Raw genomic sequence first — 10,601 nt, 5'->3', positions numbered from 1 at the left:
ACGTCAGTTAACAAATGAGTTTTGTTTAAACCTGAGCAGATGTCCAACAATGAATAAGTATTTGCTTTTACAAATAAAGCACATCATGGTTTTTTGGGGGGTGGGGGAATAAAAGCTGATGAGAAAAAGGTCCTCCCCCAAAACCATCTTCAGTGTTTCGGACACACAGGGGAAAATAATTTTCACAGTAAAGTTACAGTTTAGTACCTTGTAGATACATAGATTCACAATGTTTGACATCTATAGTTTCTTTTACAGTAGATTTATGACCTAGAAAATACTTTTAGATCACCAATGACAAAAATAATAGCCGATTTGGAGGATATTCTTTTCTTTTTTTTTGCGTGTGAAAATAATACAACAACTTTCAAGAAATGTAAATATTCTCGTTATAGGCTTTCTTTAAAAAAAAAATACTTGCGTAAGAAAATATAATTTTACAACCACTCGTTACATAGTGGAATAAATCTCGTCCTACACAAAACTGAGGACCGGAATCATTAATAACTTTATAGAATCGACTCTGGAGCCAGGATACAGTTGAAGGATTTAACGGGAAACCAAGGCTCCGTTGTGCCTTTAATAGTGGTTTAATGAAAGGAGAATTGCAGCAGGTACTGCTTCCTCACCTGTTATGGCACCAAAGTGCTGGAAGAAGGTGTCATCTGCCACAACCCTCCCTTCTGTAGACTTGGGACAGAGGCCTCATACCGAAGGGAGAGCTAAGTTTTCAGGGGAAAACTCAGATGTGTGACCACCAGAAAAGCTATGGAGGGGAAAGGGAAGGAGGAACATGTGAGTGCTTAACCCAGGGGTCAGAAAGGTTTACTGGCCATGGGCTGGATCACTCCCATGGAGATCATCTGTGGGCTGGACTGGTGCAGAGTGAAATCACGTCTGCGCATGTCCACGGTGCCAGAAATCGCTTCTGCACATGCCCAAGTGATTTTCAGCATCAGGACATGCGCAGAAGCAATTTCTGGTATCTGTGCATGCGCAGATGTGATTTTCAGTGCCGCTTGCCGAGTCCCCGTGCTGCACCGGTTTAGTGCAGTGCGCGGGGGACTCACCGAGTGAGCGGTTCGGTTAGGGGGTGGCTCGTGGCTTGAACAGTCTTCAAGGGCCGCATCTGGCCCATGGGCCGCACGCTGCCGACCCCTGTCTTAACCCTTCCTCCACCTGCTGCTTTTCTCCTACAATCCCTCCCCATTGTTTTCCTTCAGGCGACACTGCACAACACACGTCTATGGATCAAGGGGCAGGAAAACAGCGAAACAAGACATCGCTTCCCACCCACTGCTTCACCCGTTGAAACCACACCAGTCTCACACGCATCCCCTTGCCAAACAAGATGCAGGTTCCAGGATAAGCATTGGCTCCTCCAGCATCAAGCCCAGTTCCGAGACATTGCCCTATTTTAGGGCATCCTTAAAACCTTTTATTCCACGGGGGGAGGAGGAGGGAAGAAGCCACAGATTTCTGGGGGGCACAATGACAGGAAGTACTCAATTGGTGCTCATAAGTGGCTCGTGTATATAGGAAGTTGGGTCCCCCATGATGCTCAGGTGCCATTTCCATCTTGCAGGGACAGAGACCAAGCCCACAGCTCACACCCACCAAAGGGACGACATCACCGGAAGCAGGAATTTTCCGGCGTAGGCAGGTGCACCGACAACAGCCTCAGAAGCATGCCAGGAGCCACATCCTGCTCCTCAATGCCACCTTCAGATCTTGTGCATTGTGCACAGCTGTTTAGGGGGTCGCATGGTCTGGAGCACACGACTTGGAAGCTGGCCCGTGTTTTCAGACACCGGTGGCTTCCTTGAGAAATTATCATGAACTTTCCGTCATCTCAAAACGAAAAGCTCAGAAACTGGTTGGTGAAATAATAGCATTGCTATCCCTCCACCCAAAAACAAACAGTAATGCAACAGCCCACAACCCAGCTAAGTCAAATCAAGTGTGGGTTTGCTTGGGGTTCAAGAATCAGACAAGTGCTGCAAGTTTCTGGGGAGTTCTACATTCAGCAGAATGAAGCAGCAACTTTGTTTTCCTGGACTGTACTATTTCAAAGTATTGGGGGGGGGGCAATCACATATCTTGAGTGCTACATTGGATAAGACTCTGTTTATGACACAGAGAAAATTGTGATATGAACATTTGTGGCATGCGTCTTCTATGCTAAGGGAAGGTTTGTGTTTGTTCTGGGAAGAGAAGCATCCAATCATGTGACCCCCCCCCCCCACACCTGCAGCCTAAAGTGGTACAGCCCTGGAAAGCCTCTACCACTTTTTTCTGTTGAATGTACAACCTGCTGTCTTCTTTGAGGTGCACCACTAACTTCAGGTTTGAATACTTCAGAGCAAGCCACTTCGGGATTACTGTTGAAAACGGCTTTCAGGACGCCATATTACGTTGGTTTAAGACAAATGATCTGGCTTGTGGGTTTACCTAGTTGCCGCTGCAACAGAACAGTGTATCCCAAGAACAGACAGAAAGTGTTAGGGGAAGCTAAGAAAGCATTTCCTATGTGCTACAGTTTCCTTAACTTTAGAGTCACGACAACCGAATCAATCTTGAAATTCCTTTGCCTTCCAAACTACTCGCAACCCAAAAGTTGCTTGCCCTGGAACAGACCTAACTCTCGTGGGAATACCCCAAAGTATGTTTCATGAGGAGTACAGCCCACTCTCTCCAATTACATGTGATCCAATCTTGCAGTGGACAGCAGGGCAAGGGAATCTTTTTCTGCATCAAGTAGTGGAGAACTGCAAGCTGTAAGAGAGGGGGAGGGGGGAATATACTATATATTCTGCTTAATTCCATTGAAAACACTTTGCTTTCAAGTACAGTACTAATTCTCGCTACCTCAAGTCAATCCGGTGGCTCAAATAAGCTCTCTCTTCCTCGCCCCATTTGTGTGAAGGACCCTGTTGTGTTCTCTGAATGCTAGGAAGTGGGATGCAATTCTCAGGCAGAAAACAACCCATCAAGCATGGCTATTACATAAACCCCATTGAAGTGAAAAGAGCTTTCAAAAAACAGGGCCAATTCAATTGTTACCCTGCGCTAGCAAGCCACTACAAAGGAAGGCTTTGCATCTCTCTCCTTCTGCAACTACGATCCCTTGACGAGTCAAAATGGCTTTTAAAAATCAGATCTATCACCAAAAGGAGAACAACTGCTCCCTCTTTCTTCCCCCAACAATATTGTTGTGGCACAGCGGCACATGGGGATGAACTTAAAAAGGTTTCTGGAGGAATCTACGTGCAGCAGGTGAAGCCAGAACACAGCTTGAAAACCCACCATAACTTCAGGCAACAGATAAGCCTAGTCTACTGCCAAACCACTACCCAGAAAGGAAGAGGGCTTGTATGGTCTGCAGAGCTTACTGAGGTGAAAAGGGGAAGCGTGAAAAAGCCCCAACCTTTCAGAAACAGTTTTTCCTGGGATCCTGAAATCAATTTCGTAAGCAAACCAAATTACAATACAAACTGATCGAGACAACCAGTTTCTTCCAAATCACTAAGAACCTGATCTCCAAAAGCAATTAAATCAGGGCATGTCTGCCCTCCAAGCCAACTGTCATGCAAACCCAGAAATTTTGGACCCAGAGACCTTAAAAAAAGGGGGGGGAGGCTATCAGTTCCTATTGTGCAATTAAATTGTGTAGAATTAATTCACATTTTGCAATAACATAGATGTGCCCAAACATTATGTGGCTAAGAAGCCAATTCACATCCCAATGGTGCCACGTGGATTTAATCCTTCTCCCACTGCCACCAAAATAGTATGATCCCCCCCCCCCCAAAAAAAACCCCAACTGGCCTGTGAGATATATTGAAAGTGGGTCATATGGCTCAACAGAATTCAAGGGAAAGCTTTGCCAACCATTTCAGTAGCACCCGAAGGAAACCTGCCCTGCTACCAGGAAACAAAAGCCAACTTTCTGCCAACATATTTTAGGCTCCTCGGTTAAAAGTGAAAAGAAGTTGCAACTGTCCTCCTACACCAGGGATGTGGAACCAGTAGACCTCTAGATGTTGCAGGACTCCAACACCCATCCTCCTCCAGCCAACATGGCCAACGGACAGGGATGATGGGAGCAGGAATCTAATAACAAGGGCTCCTTCCAGAGATCCCACAAAGGGGACCCAGGAGCCTCCATCCCACAGCCTTCCAAAGGCTGGCTTCTCTTTATTAAGGAGCCAATGCAAACAGGCCAACAACCCCATTCCAGCGTTAACAGTGATTTAGCCATTAGATCCTTGGAGGGATGGGGGCAGGGGAGGTTGGGGAGGCCAGGACTGAAATAAATTCCAGAAATGCCAATGCAAACGAGGAGGTAAAGGAGGGGGAAAACAGACAGCAGAGGGGAACTTTCCGGCTCCGCATTTTAATCATGTAGCCCAGAGCCACTGGACTTCACCCAAATTTAAAGCTGCAGGAGCTAAAAGCACAGACTTGGAGCCGGCTGGGGGAGAGAAAACCACGCCAGAACAGAGAGGAAGGAAGATCTCCCTGAGTTTTAACCCTTGACCAAAAAACAAAACAAAACAAAAAAGTAAAGTTGCTGGTTCTACCAAGCGCGGAAGGAGTTAAGTGCTAAAGCACAGACACTTAATCAGCTTCCCCCCCACACACACACTTCCCTTCACATGTGATTGGAGTGAAGCCACCCTGAAGCAGCCCAAAGGGGCTTATAACAGCTCAGTTTCTCCGCCTTCAGTTTTAATCCATCACCCAGGCTGGGCCCAGCGGTGCAAGCCCCGCTTACTCGTTGGCTGTCTGGGCCCCGGGATCCTTGCCGTCGGCATCTTCGGCCGGCTGCAGGTGGCTGGACAGTTCTTGGAGGACGGCCACCTTCCCGATCTGGTCGTTCCTCCTCTTCTCCATGATGAGGTCCTCCAGACTCTGGAATTCCAGCGTGTGGCTGCGCTTCTCCCCCAGCTGGATCTGCAAGCGATAGGGCTGCTTGCCTATCCGCAGCTCGCCGCCGATTTTGAACTCACGCTTGCCGTAGCGGCACCAGGCGGCAAAGCACTCCGAGTTCCTCCAGCTGAGGTCCCGGTCCTTGCAGCCCACCTGGTCCAGGGCATTCCGCACCACCGTAGCCGGGCTCAGCGGCTTGTAGTGGTATAGCTGGTTAGCAATACGTCCCCGTCTGCCCTGGCTGGCGTCGGTCAGAAAGCTGTTCACTACCTCCAACCGGTGCAGGTGCACGACTTGGAAATCCCCAACGTAGACCACCCAGTGAGGGTACTGGGCCTGGCAGACAAACTCCACCACGTCCCCAGGCTTGCACCGGTTCAAAAGGTTTTCTGGGGTGTAGGTGGCCAGATGGCCTCCTCCTTCCACCCCGTCGGACATCGGCACATCCCCAGAGAAGCTTTTCTGGTATATGCACTCGTCGCGGTAATAGATGGAACATTCCACTTCGTGAAGCCGGGGGTCGTACGGCTGAGACGTGGGGTGCTCTCCGCCGAGGTCAGGTGCCATGGAGTCATGTTGAGGCTCCACGTCGTCGTCGTCGTTAGAAAATATGTAGGAGACCCCAATCCGGGGGCCCTCATCCCTGTCCATGCCCGTCGGGTCTGTGGTGGGAACCTCCTTGTAGTTTAAGTGCGTCAGCTTCTCCACTTGGTTCCCCATGCCTGCTGAAAGGAAAAACCAACAGAGGCGTTAGTGCAGGCGGAATCCCCAAAAACTCATCCCTCACTTCACAGGTTGCAGAACTGCATGGCCATTTATCACAATATAGTGGTACAGTGGTGCCTCGCAAGACGAAATTAATCCGTTCCGCGAGTCTCTTTGTCTAGCGGTTTTTTCGTCTTGCGAAGCAACCCTATTAGCGGTTTAGCGGATTAGCGCTATTAGCGGTTTAGCAGCTATTAAAGGATTAGCGGCTAAAAGGCTATTAGCGGCTTAGCGGCTTAGAAAAAGGGGGGGGGGAGCGAAAAAAAATCGGAACACTTGCAAGACATTTTCGTCTTGCAAAGCAAGCCCATAGGGAAAATCGTCTTGCAAAGCAGCTCAAAAACGGAAAACCCTTTCGTCTAGCGGGTTTTCCGTCTTGCGAGGCATTCGTCTTGTGGGGCACCACTGTACCTCGGGTTAAGTACTTAATTTGTTCCGGAGGTTCGTACTTAACCTGAAACTGTTCTTAACCTGAAGCACCACTTTAGCTAATGGGGCCTCCTCCTGCTGCTGCGCCGCCAGAGCACGATTTCTGTTCTCATCCTGAAGCAAAGTTCTTAACCTGAAGCACTATTTTTGGGTTAGCGGAGTCTGTAACCTGAAGCGTATGTAACCTGAAGCGTATGTAACCTGAGGTACCACTGTACTGCAACTCTTAGGGGAAAAGTGGGAGATCTTTTCCAACCCAAGGGTTCTTTCTGGGCAACATTTCAGGGGCCACATGCTAGCAACGGACAGGGCCAGAGGCAAAAGAGAGCAGGGCAATGGGTACGAATTTTACCCTTATCCAGTCAGTGAGTTTCTGCATTTGCTTCTCCATCCAGCCAAGAAAGAGATGTTATTCAAGGAGACATTCCAGCTAGGCAAAACCACCCCATGAGGGCATGAAGCTGGGCTGGTGCTCTAGAAAGAGCCCTGAGGGCCAGGTTGAAAGACATGGAGGGCCACATTCGGCCACCAAGCCTGAGCTCTCCCCCCCCCGCCCGGTGTTACAACCACCCCAGTGTCTCTAGTTCAGGCATGGGGGAACCTGTTGCCCTCCAGTTGATGCTAGACTACAGTTTGCAGTGTCCCTGACCATTGGGCATGCTGGCCGCCAGGGCAGGTTTTAGTCCAGCACAATCAGCTGGACTGCCTGAGCTTAACCACCCCAAATCTAGCAATCATACACATGTCCAAAAGTAAGAGACTCTTTTGTGTAACTTGACCTCCGACTTCCAGCCCTCCTTGATGAAAAGGAGCCCCTGGGAGCTGCAGCCTAGGGTGTCTAAATCTACCATCTGCTTCTGCCCTCCCTACACTGCTTAGTGACCACTCTCAGGTCCAAACTATACTGGACCGGAGCATTTAAACCCAGGGCACCTCTACCCTGACAAACAGCAGCTCTGTAGGGCCTAAAGCCAAGGATCTTTCACAGCTCTGCTACTTGAGATTTCTGAAGCAGAAATGCCAGCGCTTGCACCGGAGATCTTAGACATGCAAAGCATTTGCTTTAACACTTGTGTGTAGGTGGCTGAGCACCTCCCCTAACCCCTTGATCTGGAAATGTACCTGCAGAACAGGATAAAAGCTCCCCATACTGCACAGGCAAGTCTAAAGAGAATGGGGAGGGGAAAACAAAAGAGCAAACAACTGACAGAGGAAGAAATATTTTTGGTTATGCACAGAACAGAGTTGTTGAAGAAAGATATTTCAGGCTTGAACTAGGCAGGATGTTAAATACGTCTTTGTGCTGAAACGGCTGTTTTTATAAAAATGCAACAAGCATCAGTTGAGCGGGGAGGGGGGTGGGGAGAGGCTGGGGGTGGATTCCCCTTCCCAGCAAACACCAAGGCTAGAAAAGGGATTTTGCTAAAGACCTCAGCAGGAGAGGAGAGGGTCTCATCCCCCCATCTGTTTGCTGCAATCCCCATAATTATCACACACACACACCTCTCAGCTGATGCTCGGCATTTCAATGCCTCATCTAGGCTCCCTAAGACCACATTAAGAAGACGTGGTGCACAGGAACACAATGAGCAGCCAAGAGGGGTTGCTACAGAAAACATGGGGTGTGTAGGATGAGATGCACATCAGTTTGGAAACTATAGGTGTGTGTGTGTGTGTGTGTGTGTGTGTGTGTGTGTGTCTCCAATCAGCAGTTTGAGCCAGTTCCAACTGTAGCAGGAAACAGACTTAAGGAAGTATCACATGGTGCAAAGGATGCTGGGAAAGGGAGCTCAGGTAACAAGAAGTTTCCCCACCTGTTAGAAGAGAAGGGAGTTGCAATGCAACAGAGACAACAGAGAGAAGAAGAGTTTGGATTTGATATCCCACTTTATCACTACCCAAAGGAGCCTCAAAGCGGCTGACATTCTCCTTTCCCTTCCTCCCACACAACAAACACTCTGTGAGATGAGTGAGGCTGAGAGACTTCAGAGAAGAGTGACTAGCCCAAGGTCACCCAGCAGCTGCATGTGGAGGAGCGGGGAAGTGAACCCGGTTCACCAGATTACGATTCTACCATTCTTAACCACTACACCACACTGAGAGACATGGGATGAATCTGCAACAGGAACAGGAAGGACTAGACATCACAGAACAGGTGAGAGCCTGAAAGGGTGCAACTTTTCCACCTGCCTAGGGTTGCTGCCTTGGCTGAAAAGCACACAAAGCAAGAACTTAACACAATGCAGAAGGAGGCCAAATTAAACCCGGCTGCTTTGACAAGGGATGGCTCCCATATATCAGCTATGTAAACAGAAGTGATGCTGATGTCAGACCGCCAGCTGCTTGCTTATAGAGAAGCTATGGGCAGCTGAAGTCTTGGCATTGAACCCTATGATTCAGTTATTTGACAGTGTCCCCACTCAGATTTTCCACTTTATATGTGACTGATGCACACATGCAACACTCTGCAGGTTTCGTTGGAGTTGATTAATGTCACTTTTTTGTATCAAATGTGGTAAAAGAAAAGACAAGGCAACCGCTGCCATGATTATCCTCCCTTCCACCTACCCCTGCCCACCAAATCATTTGCTACTCTTTGGGAAGGATGAACTTTGAGAGGATACTTGTCTCAATTTCATTGTTGCTAAATGAGATAATATCAGCATGCCATGTTACTTTACAGCAGTGTTGCCAAAACCTGGGTCCCTAACAATTTTTGAACAACTCCCACCATTTCTAACTAGCAAGGGATGACGTGAATTGTAGTCCCAAAACACCTGAAGACCTGGGTTTTGGAAACACTGCTTGATAACAAAGTTGGCAAAGCTGTGGCCCTCTGGACTCCAATTACCATCAGTCCCAGTGATCAAGGGTGATGGGAGTTGCAGTCCAGGAATGTCCAGAGGGCCATAGTGTACCAATCCCTATAGAACAGGGTTTCACAAACTTAGGTCTCTCCAGTGGTTTTTGGACTACAAATCCCATCATCGCTGACCACTGGTCCTGCTTAGCTAGGGGTGATGGGAGTTGTAGTCTAAAACCAGCTGGACATCCAAGTTTGGGAAACCCTGCTATAGAGTAACAGGAGCAAAGCGACAGGCTCCTTAATCTTAACGAACCACCTACATCTAAAGAGGAGGGAAGAAGCTATCAGAGCAAGGAGAGGAACCAGAAAGGACAAGGGCTGCTAGCCATAAACCTGAGCATTTTATTTAAAGAACCTGGGAGTCAAAGCAAAACCCACAACAACCAAGTCGCCAAAACAAAACAACCCTTTGTTTCTACTTCCCATAGCACCACCAGACGCAAGCTCTGGAAGAGGAGCTCTGGAGCAGTTCCACAAAGCAAAAAGGTTCTACTGCATTACAAAGCTAGGCTTGCAGTCAGTTGTTGTTGTTGGGTTTTTTTTGGCCCTGTGGCAAGCATCAATAGCCAGTGTTAGAAAGTCAGATAGCTAAGTGCCAAATGTCTCCTTAAACCAGGGTTGCAGTCACCAAAACGGAATGCCTAGTTTGCATTTTGGGAAGAGATTGCTCTAATTTTTCAAATGAAGGACTGGCTGTGATTGATTCTCAATTAAATACCTGGCTAGTTCAGATGACAACCTTGAACTTCAAGAAGAAAAGTCACTTGATCCAGGGACAGTCCACATATATATTAGCCTATTCTGGCCTCTTTTTCTTAATGGTGGCATGGACCATTCATAACATAGGAATATCCTTCACAAGTGTGGGCAGGGCAGTTGGGTGGGATAAGTGAAGACAACAGCTAACTGGAATGTTGTTCACTGCTCCTGCTCAGGCTGCACAGAAAAAGCATTTTGGTTCTTGAAATTCATAAAGAGATAAAATAGAACTGATTGAATTCTACAGGATGTGTTGCTCGTGTGTGAAAACAATCAAGACCCAAGGATCCCCAAACATGCACCTCCAGATGGTGGAGATGTCAGGCACCCAGGCATCTTCACCTGGTCACAAGTGGCCAATAGAAGCCAGGTACAAAATGCGCCTGGCTTATTTCTTAACTGATCAATACCATGCTCTGGCAAGGCCTCAGGAACCCAGGGGGACCATAGAACATAGCAAGGCTAGAGGTTAGAGACGATGATCCACACAAGTCAGAAGCAAGGCAGGGTAAGTTTCAGGCTCCAGCCCCAGGCACACCTAACTTGTGAGCAAAATCTCACTTTGACTCTTGCTGCACAGAGTTTGATGTCTGCATCATTCCATCGGCCGACTCCTGTGAGAAGGCCGAGCAGAGCTGAAGGGACCCAAGATGAAAATGCTGCTCTTGCTGGGAGTTTGATCCTGAGGGATTCTCAAAATGCACAGGGGTGGCCCCTTCCATCACTTATGCCCTTTCTAGTAAGAGCATCAGAAGGATGCTACTGGATCCAGCAGAGGCCCATCTGCCTGCTTCATCATCCCGCTTCTGACAGTGGCTAGACAGAGGAAGGGCAACTGCTGAGTGGACAA

At 48.3% G+C, this 10,601-nt stretch overlaps 1 protein-coding gene across 6 annotated transcripts in view; it reads right to left on the bottom strand.

Moving 5' to 3' along the window:
• Positions 1-328: 328 nt before the first annotated feature.
• The window catches only part of LRATD2 (LRAT domain containing 2), a 12,357-nt gene continuing 2,084 nt past the window's right edge, over positions 329-10,601 (bottom strand). For 4 of the 6 annotated variants that reach the window (XM_083517013.1, XM_083517017.1, XM_083517014.1 and 1 more), the window contains exon 2: positions 329-5,657. In XM_083517013.1, the coding sequence (XP_083373139.1) occupies positions 4,774-5,652 (879 nt within the window). In that variant the 5' untranslated portion in view covers positions 5,653-5,657 and the 3' untranslated portion in view covers positions 329-4,773. The remainder of the gene's footprint in view (positions 5,658-10,601) is intronic. The other 2 variants (XM_083517015.1, XM_083517018.1) reach the window with 1 other exon arrangement.

The sequence above is a fragment of the Podarcis liolepis genome, assembly GCF_965112155.1.
Source record: "Podarcis liolepis genome assembly, chromosome: 8".
NCBI classification, from domain to species: domain Eukaryota; kingdom Metazoa; phylum Chordata; class Lepidosauria; order Squamata; family Lacertidae; genus Podarcis; species Podarcis liolepis.
The sequence above is the reverse complement of the archived record's forward strand: the minus strand, read 5'-3'. Positions and strand labels throughout refer to the sequence as shown.